The 13,676-nt window shown below is 44.2% G+C and overlaps 1 protein-coding gene and 1 long non-coding RNA gene across 9 annotated transcripts in view; both read right to left on the bottom strand.

The window, feature by feature from the left end:
* The window catches only part of LOC138179205 (uncharacterized), a 183,023-nt gene that overhangs the window by 99,441 nt on the left and 69,906 nt on the right, over positions 1 to 13,676 (bottom strand). For all 8 annotated transcript variants that reach the window (XR_011172953.1, XR_011172955.1, XR_011172954.1 and 5 more), the window contains one exon: positions 12,402 to 12,469. This is a non-coding gene — a long non-coding RNA (uncharacterized LOC138179205). The remainder of the gene's footprint in view (positions 1 to 12,401; positions 12,470 to 13,676) is intronic.
* On the bottom strand, positions 3,539 to 4,973 carry LOC138179088 (uncharacterized). The gene is made up of 3 exons (XM_069111526.1): positions 4,824 to 4,973; positions 4,003 to 4,189; positions 3,539 to 3,657 (listed from the first exon to the last, which is right to left on the bottom strand). The coding sequence occupies exons 1-3, from the start codon at positions 4,971 to 4,973 to the stop codon at positions 3,539 to 3,541; spliced, it is 456 nt and encodes a 151-aa protein (XP_068967627.1).

Genomic DNA, 13,676 nt, shown 5'->3' with positions numbered 1-13,676 from the left:
GATGGGTTTCAGGTCTGTGGACGTAGGTGGAGGGTTCGGACTTTTTGGTTTAGATTACACGAGGCAAATGGACCGGTTTATGGAGGCAGATGTTATTTACCGATTATTACGATTCGTATTCTAATGGGAACTGTTACATCGAATCTCTCACCGAATAAAGACAATTACACTTTCGCTTCTATTGTCTCGGACGAAGACCGGCTTTCAAGCTGTGCACGTAACATTCTTTCCCTTTTCCAGATACGATCTCTGTCCAGACAATTGACTCAATGTTATTCTAACGAGATTCTATTTTCAGAGTGTAGTGTCACTCGAAAGTTTATTCAAGTGGATTCGCGAGTCTTCCTTTTCGTAAGTAATTAGCGTATTAATAGGATCTTTTAAATTTAAGAATTAAACTATCGCGTCGAACAGTTTAGACCAGATTCGAGTTAGTGGTTATTCAATTTTTTAAAACTGTAGCTGATATTTCGTATCGTGTAAGGAGATAAATCCGTAAGTTTTACTAGAAGTTGTACGGATTCAAGATACGATTTTCTTCTAAAATTATATAGATTCCTTATTTTCCGCATAAGGTATGTTTCTTGTCGCGTTCTTTACATCATGTTCTATCCTTTGATCATTAGGAACTCCAATGTTAAAGACGACCGTACCGTGTCAATTTCTTAAAAGAATATCGCGTCGTGCACGTAATACAACTTCACAAATATTCGTTCGACGAATCTTCCTCGATCGTTCCTCGGCCGTACGTTTCCCTCGGCCGGCAACACTTGGCTGGTGCTTAATTCAAGTTCCTCTCTATCCCGTTGGTTCGTTCGAGGGAGAAGGAACGAGTCATCGAGAAACGGGGATTCGTCGAGCCGACCCTCCGCTCGTATCGTAGAACAATGAAGGGCCGCTATTAATATTGGCTCACTATCTCGACGGTATCGCGCGTTTCACACTCCCCACGCACTCGAGTAACACGGCCCGCGCAGGGACATTTTCATTGCATATTAATGTGCCTCATTACTGCCACTCCGCACCGCATTACTCAATGCTACACCGCCGGCCCGTCTAGTGTTTCAAACGGGATCGAGCCGGAAATGCTATTGACCGCGTGCATTCTTACTCGCGAAAAACTCGCCCCCGCTTCGTTCTCTTCGCCTCTGGTTCGATGTCGGAAGATCTGGAAACGGGCCGCGTTAATTTGACTAACATCGACAAATTTTACATATCTATATCGTAAATATAAATTCAATCCATCGTATAAATAGATCGTGTACGAAGGAGAAGATGAAAATAGCCAAAATATAGCTTCGTAAACAACGTATTCGCCTGCAAACATTGTGCGTTTAATGTAGCCAACACCGTAGAAGATGTTTTCAAGCCTCTCGGTGCGTGTTTCCCATCGTGCGGATCTTTACCGGCGCTTCAGACCAATCTAATATTTCCTGGATTCGCGGATACCCGATATTTCTACGATATTTCTACGTTTCCTGGACAGCCCATTCTTAACCTTGCCTCGCGTAATGAGCTGAGAATTAATAAGATTATTAATAAGCGAAAGTCTCGCCGGAGGGGATGCGCGATACACCTTTCCCTTTGCTCCCGACCGCTTTCGACCGATCCCACGAAACCGACGAATCACCAAACCGGATGTTCTCAACACGATGCTGGAAAGCCAGTGGTGAAAAGACGCAACGCCTCCGAGGACGATTATTAATCGTGCCAACGATCTGGTCAGGGTTTAGGCGAGCTCTTCGTGTATTCACGAAGCGAGGTTTAACGCGCGAGGTCATTGGAGACGACGACGACGACGAAGACGACGCGGAGATTCTTATAAGCAGACGTCCGGGACATTAGCTATCGAATCGTTTGCCCCGTGTAAGAAATACTTAAATGTCGAGAACGCGACTCTGCCGAGGGAGAAACCGTTGGCCGGGTCGTGGTTTTATCAGAGCGATATGTCAGTGCGTGACAGCGCGGTGTGTAGACATCGGTCACGGGACGAGCAACATTTCTCACCTCTTAGAGCTTAGGCAGGTAAGGACGTCGCGGCGATGCCGTGTCGAATCGCTCGATTAAATTACACCATTTTTCATGGTCTCGTTTCACGTCTTTGGAACTGCCATCTGCACCGAGTACGGGTTATAGCGCGGTTCCTCGATGACATTTCCAACTATACTTGCGTTTCTTTCTATCGAGGGTTTCGGTAGATCTTGGTCATAGGGGTCACATAGATGACAAAGCGTGTACTGTTTGAGTACGGAGGAAGATAATAATTACAAGAAGGTGGAAAATGAATTGCTTTTGGGTTGTTGCGAAGCCTTCGTATCGAGGTTCGGTGTAAAAATAACGTAGAAAATACCATTTTACTAAGAAAGCCAGTAGACAAAGTTCTTACTGTCTTTGGATGAAGTACAGAGTACATAGTAAAATATAAAAATTTTAAAGTGTTTCTCGTTATTTAAAAATGGAAATATGTCTTCGATAGGATTTTGAATAACCAAATAAAAAAAAAAAAACAAATTTCAGTTTATAACGTATAATTGTAAGGATTAATTAAGATTACTGAGACAGTTGAAGTCGATGAGCGACGTAACGAGTAAGATGTCCAATTAGCTACAAATCGGCAGATTTCCAAACATTTATTCTGTAGTCGGTTTAACAGACTAATATTCGTAACTTTTATTTCTTGGCTAATTCTCTTCAAGGAAAACGAACGACGCTACCGAGTATCGGGGAATTATTATCGAAAAAATGGCGCCTGACATAGGAGACCATTCGAAGAGCGATTATTATCGAACATGCGTCGCACCGTGATCAAGCACGCAGCTGCATGCTCGTTCTTTATCTCCTTGACTCTGCGGCGCGTAATTCACCATTATTATCTAATTAGGAAAAATGCATCGCATACGGGTACTATCGATGCTACGTGCATCCCTCAAATCCTTGAACCATCGACAAATTTTTCTGCCTTTTCTACGTACGCATATATTTCGAAAACAAACGTCGTACAGGTATTCAAAAAACTGTCGATATAGGAGAAGATAACGACCATATTTGGAGCGAAAGGTTAAATACGAAATCCATTAATTTTCGACTGCGAGTTCTTCCGTAACAAGCTTTTCCAAATCGTGGCGCTTCGTCTTCAACTATAGCGAAATGCGAGTACCTCACGTAGATTCTCGATTTGTCCAACTACTGGCTACAGTCATCTCGACTAGAAACTTCGTTGCTATACTTTACAAAGACCGTAAGGGGATTGTAAAAGTCGACATCCGTTGTCAACCAATACTCCGCATCTCAAATCTTTTCGTGATCCAAATTTGCCAAACTCCCGCGTTAATTTCAATTCTCTAAAAGAAACGATCGACAAGGACGCGAACTTCGCGGTTACGATTACCTCGAAGAAAGACGGGAAGACCAGACTCTGAACGAAGAGTAAAAGCAGCAGCCCGATTTAATTGCAGCGACATTTCTTATATGGAAGTTATCGGGGTCGGCGCACGTGCCAGGGTGGCGGCGCGGCGGGGCGCGGAACTAAGGGTTCCGCTTAATGGGGTCCTCTGCCCGGATTCGAACGTTTCCAATGGTCTCTTCCGCGCTTCTTATCTAAATGCGATTCCCCGTTATCTAACCGTCGTCTGGACTCGTCACGGGGCCGGCGTCTCTCTTACTTATCCCACCAACGAAACCTTTACTCCACCGTCGCAGAACGAAGAACGAAGGAGGAGAAGAACGGAAGAACGAGGAGGGACAACGACGAGAGAGAAGCAATAGAAAGGAAGAAAGGACGCGACAAAGAAGAAGAGGAGAAGCGAGAGTCGAACAAACTCGAGTCCAGCGGAGACTTTTCTTCGGCAGAACGTATACGTAGCCACGTATCCCGGTTGGTTCTCCGCTCGAACGTCCGCTCTGTCTTCTCCTCTGGCTTCCTCGGCTTCTTCTTTCTCTGTTCGCCACGATGTCTGTACGCTGTACGTTCCAGCGTATATACACACGGGGGCCTGCGCGTACGTCCCCCAGCGCCGCGGAGAGATCGAGATGCAAAGGAGACCCGCGCCGCTTTTAAACTCGCCGCCACGAAGCGGATAAATTCGCCCGGGTCCCTCGATCTATTAATTCGAGCCGGCGTTGCATTCCTGCGGGGTCTCGACCGCTGAGCCCCGGAGACTCCGCGACCTTCCTGCTTTCTCGCGACTACCTGCGCAACCTAGGCTCTCGCTCCCTCCGATCGAGTATACACGCCTGACATCGCGGTGTGTACAGCTTTTACGAGATCGTACGAAGCGCTGGTCTCGCGTCATCTTGTCGCGAACGTTCCCTCGAGCTTCTTCCCATGACCGTTGCTCGGGATTTGGTACGATCGTCCTGCAATTTGTTGGTTTTTCGGATACTTGGTCGAGGAGAGTGTGCGAATTGAGTTTGATCGTGTTCGAGACCAGTAGATGGTAGATTTTCGTGCAAATTTATATCCTCGAATCTTTGAGTCTTTAAGGTTTTTGAAAAAGTGGAATTTAAACGTAGATTTATCTTACTTCTTTCGACGTGTCTTGCTGTATTCTTCGGAATACTACCGGAGACGTATTGCTATTTTCACTAGAGTAAAGAGTAAAAGCAAGGGTTGACGAGGAGGCAAATCACGCAAGTTATTCGAACGCGAGCAAGGAAAGACTTCCATTATTCAAAAAGTTGCTAACTTTGAATACCCCGCATGCACATCCAAAGTAATATCCTTTACGATCGGCGACCTAATCTTAATTCGCGTAGCTCTATAGTCGAGTAAAGGCTGCGCAAGGATCCGAGTAATTTAAACCTGAAGGATCCGTGGCACAAACCTTCTGTTCATCTTTACAACCGAATTTACGATAACGTTTTAAAACCAAACCTCTTAAAACCACAACATTCCGCGAGTATGCACGGTGTCGATCCCACGAGGGGTCAACTTCCGCCAGGGAAGTTGACGAGCTCGCGTCCACGGCCGACATAAACTACACGTCTCGTTGCGAGTGGCTGGTTGTATCGCATAATTACCACGCTTTACAGCGCTCTTTACACTTGTTTCCTCACCACTGGTATCTCCCTCGCATCGCCGTGTAACCGGAGATCGGCTGGTGAAAGAGAAAGAAAGACCGAGAGAATTGGCCGCGCACGCCGGTCCCTCGCGAGTATAAATCCGCGCGAACACTCGCGAGGTTCCAAGAGGCAAGCGGTTTTTATTCCGCTTGGCGCGCGTTCGAGACGGGCGTAGATAAAGACCTATCGGCAATATAGTATCAAGAGCGGCGTAAATAAGGATAATGCGGCGTGGCGAGGGTACACTTCCTGCTAGGCGTGTAGGTGTACTCGGTGTAAAAGGTAGATTAGATTGGCATTACCGCCGACACTAAACTAACGCCATGGTTATTAAAAGGCGACCGTAATGTCCCAGCCAATATCGGTGCTCGGTCCAACGCTTATCGCTCCGCGGATTCGCTATAATTACGTTGGGACGATTGCTCGCGAGGGATTGTGCGAAACGAGAAGAGTATTTTGTAGTGCGTGAAACCACGGTGGATTTACGTTGACCGGATCTTTTTCCTTCGTAAATGAAGACCGTAGGGAAAAAATACGGCGAAGCCTTCGTATATCTGTTTAGCTATTTAAATTTTTATACAACATTTACGCAACAATTAATTTCTACGCAGCCGAAGAGATTGTTTTCTACGTAACACAGTTACGCGTTTCACATTCTATAAATTCGTAGATTTATCATCTTTTAAGCGTGTCGTAGCGAAACACTTGCTTTGAACCATCGAGCGAGCGAAGAGTCGGAAAATGAACAAAAATAGATTTATCATATTCTTGTGTGTGGTCTTTAAACGTTAATTAGGAAACTGATTTTTATGGATTTAAATCCCACGATCGGCAGAAGTTGCGACTCGTGCGAGGTAATTTCTAAAATTAAGGGTCGTTACGAGGGGGTTATATTTTTCCTAAACAGTTGGTAAAAGCATGAAGAGCAGAAGCGGAATAACTTCAAAGAACGTTTACGGTAATGTAGACGTCACTCTAAATGAAGATGAATTACGAATCGTACTCTTTCGATAGAAAACTAGCAAAGTTCGTTCGAAACGAACCCACCAAGATAGATCTCGCTTGCGTTTTGCCACGACGAGGAAATTCCCAATTTCAATCTAATAGCGAACGCTCCTTCATTAATGGCTCTAGAACGAGTGTGCAAACACGTCTTCATCGTCGTTTACGTCTGCACTTTGAATTCAATTAGCGACTTCCATCGTTCAGGTAAATTAGTCTCCGCCAAAAGGTTCTGCGTGATCGATTCTCTATTTGAGATTTTCTTTAAACACTTGACTGTCTCTTCGGAGAGAAAAAACAACGCGTATAGGTACTTAGAAACGGGATTTCTTCCTTTTTCTAAGAAGTAAATTTCTACTATTACGGAAACAATATAATTTTTCGTATGTAGGTAACTTTTAAAGGCGTAGAATTTAAAAGAATATTTCGAAGTAGAATTACTTGTATAAGAGTATAAGAGAAGATTTAAAAAAATTGCATCGAAATTTTTTAGGCACGTTGATCTTTATGGATTCAAGCCACGATATCTTACACCGAAATATTCATATACCTTACAAACAGTGTGTCGCACACTCAAGTTCGCTGTTGATTATTGCCTGTTATAAACGAATTTAATTCGCCGATAATACCAATAGACGTTTTCGCAAATAAATTTCACGCGCAGTCCCTTAATTCGCCATCAAAGATCAATAGCCTTCGACGATTGCCTAACAAACTCTTCGAGTGTTGTTTCAAAAAACTCGTCCGACCTAAAATCAACAACCTGCAACTTCCTGCGCCCCATCCTCCAAATCGATGCCACGCTGTTATTACCTAACACCTCTCTCTACACCTATCCCTACCACATGACCCGAAATCAAAATTCCACGGAGGTCTTCCCCTCCTAATTTCCTTTTCGATCGTTTGGAAACCGGAAGGGAGCGCGATCGAAGACGATACCGCGGACGTGTTCTCATGCATTCCGGTAGGTCACGGTTAAGGATGGTGGACAGCTGGCCAAGACGGATCTCGCTGATCTCGTTGGAGATCGTCGAGTGTTTGTGAACGTCAAACCGCGTAGAGACAGCCACGCACGGGAATGGCGATAGACCTGGACGATGGTCGGGGTCCCTCTTTCTCGATTGTGCACGCCGCGTATGGGTCGAACGTCGCGAGAGGGGAAATCCAGAAGGGTCCACGAGAGAACAGAGTCTCCTCTTGGGATGTATGAAGCTATAAATCTTACGCGACAAATCGCTAGCTCGCTCGTTCGTTCTCAGGCTAATTGTTGGGACGCGGTCGAATACCGCGTGCAACGGCTGCTCTTCCTCCGCGAGACGTCCCTGAAGACGCTCCTCTTTCCACGTCCCCTGCGGCCCGGCATCGATGAGCGTACAATCGATTAATCGATTATCCGTTCTCCAGCCCCGTGGCATCGCGTTCCGCACCTGCATATCCCCTGTCCGACGACGTCCCATCGCGAGGATTATTCTGTCGCTTCGCTCATCAACCGTGATTTCATCCTCGGGTCTCAGCATGCCTTTCTTACGCTTGCTCCATGGATTCGCGCGATTTTCTCGTGCGCGAAGAGATTTGAGAATTCTAGTTTGGTTAGAACGAAGGAGTTGCGAACGTTGTTAATAGAATCTGTTGACGACGAGGTAATAGTATCGGGGAAGAATTATATCCAAGTATAAGGCGGCCATTTCGGAAGTTTCTTTTAAAACATCCTCATTTTTTTTTTTTTTTTTTTTTTACGTACACTTTTACTTGCTCGCATAAAGCGAGAGAGGATGTCACAGAACTATTATTAAAGTTCGTTGATGCATAGTCTTTACACCGAAGAAGAGTTATTTATCTAGGGTAGTTGTTTTGGGAACTTCTCTTGGAACTTAATTTTTCTTAATCTTTAGTACAGACCTGTACTACGTGTACAATACAATAGATACAATTTACCTGGTATAGATAAGATACTCGATAAGCGATATCTTCGCACTTCGGGCGCGTTTCCAACGTGCTCGATCTAACTACGATTTTGAGAATCTTGGTCAATCGATCCGTGCAATTGGTTATTCGTCTATCTCGGTTTATTTTGCCCCCAACCGCTAAAATCAACTCCGTTAACAATGACGTTAATTCACAACCTGTGTACGGAAGTCTGGCTGGCAGCGTGTCGCTGCGCTCGCGGACGAATGACGAACGCGCGAAGTAGCAACGGAAGAGAAATCCGGGCGCCTATTCCGTCTGCGAGGAAACTTTCTCGGCTAGCGTAAACAACGTTATCGTTGTAACACGCGATAAGGTCGACTGCGGGTCACGATCCGTGGGCGTGCAGGTGCGGCGTGTTTTCCAACGTTCAGGAACGCAACCTGCTCGTCGATCGTAAACGAATAAACAGGTGCGTCCAGTAGGAAAATCACGGCCACGGCGATAAAACCAGTCACCTGCCACGCGAATCGTTCAGGATCGATCGTAGAACAATGCGCCGGTCTTCGCGATGGAAAGCAGCGAACGAATGTTCCGTGACTCTCGTTTTACTCGCGAGACGTTTCCACGTTTCTCCGGAGTATAGAAAGTGGACACTGTTGTGTTCCGGGAAATCTAGGGACTTTGAAAATTTCTTTTCTCGTTGTATCGGGAAACGTCGATTTCGATCGAACTTGGTGGAAGATTGCGAAACGCGGTGCAGTAAAGAGACGAAGCGTTTCGTTGTGTCGTGTCACGCATGTAAAAAGGAAAGTGGAATCAATGGCAGTTGAGACTTTTAGATAATTTTGAATGTTTAGATCAAACGAGAGGGAATTTTAGAATTGTACAGAGATATGGTATATCGAACTACACGAATATCGATTCGAAGTTTGTCCGATAGTCTTAGATGCTTGGATTAAGCGAAAAAAGAAAATTGGAGGTCTATAAAATTGTTATATTTCTTCGAAAGTTTGATAGTTTCAAATATGTGAATCGAATGAAAAAGGTACAGTAGAATCAGAGATTTGTAAAATTACAGGAGTATCGCTCGATCGAGCTTTACCGGGCATCCGAGTCAGCCGAACTCCGATAGCAGTATCTCGCAATTAGTAAGCATACGTTATCACTTTAGCACGCAACAATTTTATTCCTACATAACCAACAAACTGTAAATCTGTCGAGCGAAACACGAACACATTTCCAGCTCAATCGACGATTTTACAAAACGACAGTGACATTAGTCTACACGCGCGATAAGTTGTCTCCATAAGTTTCTCAATATTCCAAGAAACCAGTCTTGAATTCTATCAACGTTATTAAAAAAAAATTTTTCAATTTTTCTCGTTTCCGTGTAATTATTACCATAAACATTTGCTTGCAGCTTGAAAATTCAACCGGAGCCTCTAAGTACTAAATCCATAAGAAGAAACGAATCGTGTAATCGCTGTGGAGAAGTAACGACTTCAGAATTCCGAGATTGATCGAAGATTAATCGCCGTGGGAGGAAAAATCCGTGGTCGTCCGGCGTGGTAACGGTAACCTGGACGGTGGAACGAAGCTCGGCTCTAGCGACTTTTCCAAGAAGGGTTCTGGCAAATCAGCCGAGGATCGTCTTTTCTGTTCGCGGTCTTGTCGTGCGCGCGGAGTCGGCCCCTTTACCGTCGTCGCCCTAGACGCCCGTCCGGAAAGTCAAACAATGCGACGTGCAGATTCCGCCTTATTTACTCGCGGTATCCGCTAGAAGGGCCCTCGACATGCAAAGCACGCGTTGTCATTTGCTCCCATCTCGAGCGGATCGGTTTACGTTCACCGCGCTCGAGGAAATCTCTCTCGCCGCACTCCACGGAAGACTCACCAGTGTCCACTTCCTTCTTCCTCGTCCCTTTCTCGAGACCTCCGCAACCTTCTCGCTGTCCGCTTTGTTTTTGCTTCGGTACTTTGCATCCACGCATCCCGGCTTCCATCTCCTTCCACGTTGACGTTTCGGAAGCTTTGCGAACTTGCGTAACGCGCAAGGTTCTTTAACGTTTGCCGGTACCTGGCACTTTTCTTTTCTTTCGCCTTGGCTTTTCGTGCAAATAGATCGAATCTTTGTTCGTTCTTACTGCATCGTCACAGTCACGAACGCTCTACATTTTCACAGTACTTCGTAGTAGTACCATTTAGATTAAAATATCGTCGTAAAAAGAATCTAATTGGAACTCGATCTTCTCGAGTGAGTTCTTACTCGCTGTTGCAAGTGCTCGTTCTTTCGTATTCCCTCGAGTGTTGTAAAATAAGGTCAACACCCAGAGCCAGCATGCTTAACCGCACGAAGAAAAAATCCCATCATACGCATAATGTAGCAGACTATGTTTTGAATTTCTAGGCTAAGTTACATGGTGTTTCTGAAGATATTTAGGTAGCAGATTTTCATACATTCAACGTTTTCGTATATTTAAACTGTTTATAGTTTTCGAATATCTAGAATAAATATTCGGGACTTGTTCGTCTAGCGACGTATGTAGTTTCAACCGTTCAGATGCTTCTCATAGTAAAATGAAGTTCCTCTTAACCTTCCCTCTCTCAGAGTCTCTTCGTATAATAGTACCCAGTTTATGTAATAAGATAAAGACGCATCGTCTTCAATTTCAGATAAACAGCTGTTATATCAGCATTCAGACAATCATTAGATAATTACCATTTAGGCAATTTATAATATTTCGATTTATTTCTATCGAGAACCTGACTTCATCGCGAAGTACGGTTCTCGTGCTTCCGGCAGGCGATCGTGACTTCTCTTCGACAACTAGAATCGTTATAATCTAATCCTTATGATCTTCCCCCCACGTCGAACGAGGAAAGTGGCGATTTGCTTCGACACAAGCATCCCGGCCACGGATCATTTTCCCGCGGCCACGCTGATCGTTTAGCTAACATTCGGTTGCTTGTAATTTTCTCGTAACGATACACAGCTCCGTTAATCGGTACTCGGGAAAACAGCTGTTCGGTTACGAATTATGAGATCGTGGGCGGTGTTAAATCACCGTGGAACGCGCGCCATATTACTCGAGAATGTTGCGTCAACTTCTCAAGACTTTGATCTCGCGTCGCTCCTTTTTTTTTCTTTCGTTTCGTTTCTTAAATTTTCCCTGGGCTGCGTTTTCTGGCGTTTATCTTTTTCCCATAGTTACGCATAGTTTCCCATAGCTATATAGACGAAAAAAGGTATCGAAAATGGTTACAGCGACTGAGTCAGTCCTTCGAGACAATTATAATTATGTGGAATTCTTACTCTGAACGATTATTATAGAAAATTGAAAGTTTTCTCGCGTTTCTGTCGTAATCCGGTTCTCATATCGTTCTCGTATCCATTTCGTTTATTTTCATATCGATCGATTTAGAACTTACGATTCCCGTTTCTTTAGAAATTCATAATTTGCATAAAGATCTGTCGTTCAATCACGATACGTTTAAATTTCAAACTCGAAGGTTATATTTCGTATAAAGTTTGAATAAATAATCGTATATTTTATGGATTTGTCCAGGATTTTACGTGAAAACCTGATTTGTGTCGATACTTTTGTTCGTTACTATATTTTAGTTTATCGAGGCCGCGTAAACGCGCGGAGGACTGAAAACGTCCCGCGAAGGGCGCTATTAATTCTGATTTAAGTTCCCGTTACACGGTTTGTGTGGTCCCCATATATCAGACGGTGCTATCGCTTACCGCGAAGCAACGCCTTCGCGCGTACCCGGCTCCCGTTCCTCTTGCTATCTTACACGCGCGACGTCTACCGGATGAATAATTTGGATACAATCTTAATCCAATGACGCATGGCCTCCGGCCGGCGATCTCACGTGGCTGCTTTGCCCTGATTAAGGGCCGGCCTCCTTTCGTGCTACCGTAAATCTCCGCTTCGCTTTCTTGCAACACAAGTTTAATCCGTTCAATGCTGGCTACTTTACTTCTTGATTCATTCTAGGGACGCGAACATACCGTGCTGGCTTGTTTCGAAAGTATTGGCCAATTCTCCATTTCTTAAGTTTTATGGCGTGTCCGGGCGCAAATATTTTTTGCTTGATTCAAAACTTTTCCTTTCATCCGACGTTTTACGGTAAATGTATTTAAAAAAGCGATACCCTCCGCATTGAGTTGTTAATGCAAGTTCGGTCGTTTGTTATCAGATATTTTTGTTCGGCGTAACAAGACTGAATTTGTTTGAATTAAACGTTAGACGCTAAATTTAAACTAATATTTTTGAATGTTTTGAAACAAATCAAATAGTACCGCATAGCTTCAAATGGCTTTAAATAGAGTATCACAGACACGATACGCGAAGATTAGTTTGACATTATATACGATATAATAGATGTATCTCGATGATTTCCTTAGAAAATTATATGCTTACCTGTGTAGCGGCGTGTGAGACGCGTACACAACGGGACACCTAGACACGTCAAATCCTCGTGCAGATACCTGTGAACAGAAATTTCATTTTTTTATTTATCCGTTTATCGTATATCCGATCTTTTACCGTTATGTAAATTTCATGTAACGAATGATTTTCGTTTTCGTTAAATAATTATTAATTGAAAAACCGGCACGTGTCTATGAACCTTAAAACACATGTGTCTGTGAGTCTATGAAATTTCTCTCGTGTCCCATCAAACGTATAATCTCAAGAATTATCGTATCTCTTATAAACTTCTTACGACACGAAATCGACGAAATACTCAAAAATTCAAGGGTACAACGAGGACAAAGAGTCGCACGACGGAGTCGGAAGTCGCTGACGATACTTCCCTTTCCCCGACTGGGACCTCCGGAATCCGGTTGAATGGTTTGTAACCGTGCGCACGGAATTCTCGCCATAAATCAGATGTTGGAACGAAACGAAAGAAATGCGGCACACCGTTGTTCGTAGTCCCCGCTGGCCTGTGTAACATTTCGCGGGTCGCTAGTGTTGCCAGTATTTCGTGGCGGTGTTCACCCTGTCGAGCTCTTTCGCGATCCAGAAGCCCCATGGAAACGTAACGCTGAGAATCGAGCGCTCACCGGGTCCAGAGACCACCTCGCGACTACAAATTGCATTGTTCGCTCGTGTTAGCGGTCACGGTCAAGATATTCGATGGTATTCTTCCTCGCTTCCTTTACATGCCTGCGTTCTTGGCACGCTCAATCACTGTCGAGTTAATCGAAAGTATTATACATTTACATCTTCCAAGATCTGATACTTTCTTTCGCGTAGAATCTTGAAAATTCTTAGATTCAAAGTTTCGGATCATGGTATCAGAACTCGTCTTATTCGAACTAGTTAGGAGACAAGGAGTTCGTGTGATCCAAGTTCACCGATTCTGCTCGTTTAAAATCCATTGTAACATCAAAACCGTCTACCTTAAAAATCCTCCAAAATTCTATTCATATGCATTCGGGAAGCAACAAATAACTTTCTATTCAAATTGCTCGATTATCGAAGCATTAGAGAATCGTCGGTAAATTTCAAACTACGAATCTGCCAGCAGATGTCTGCTTCAAAAGATCGTTCTTTTTTCTGCCTGGGGAGTGTTTAAAATTCCCTCGGACAATTTACAACGCGTCTTGTGTCTCGGTTCAAGCGGCTATCTCACCAGGGTCGATGGTGAAAACAGCTCTAAAGTCGTCCAACTGTTTCATATACCTAGTC

This window comes from Bombus flavifrons, chromosome 4 (assembly GCF_040668555.2).
Source record: "Bombus flavifrons isolate JBK064 chromosome 4, iyBomFlav1_principal, whole genome shotgun sequence".
NCBI lineage: Eukaryota > Metazoa > Arthropoda > Insecta > Hymenoptera > Apidae > Bombus > Bombus flavifrons.
Note: the sequence above shows the minus strand (reverse complement) of the source record. Positions and strands in the feature narration are given on the sequence as shown.

Bases quoted from the DNA above. Each gene is read 5' to 3' on its own strand.
- LOC138179088 (XM_069111526.1), bottom strand. From the start codon at position 4,973: ATGTCGGCCGTGGACGCGAGCTCGTCAACTTCCCTGGCGGAAGTTGAC. The intron at 4,190-4,823 runs GTTTGTGCCACG...TAGGTTGCGCAG, and splicing joins GTTGTAAAGATGAACAGAAG to GTAGTCGCGAGAAAGCAGGA. The intron at 3,658-4,002 runs GTACGCGCAGGC...GGGATAAGTAAG, and splicing joins TCTCCGCGGCGCTGGGGGAC to AGAGACGCCGGCCCCGTGAC.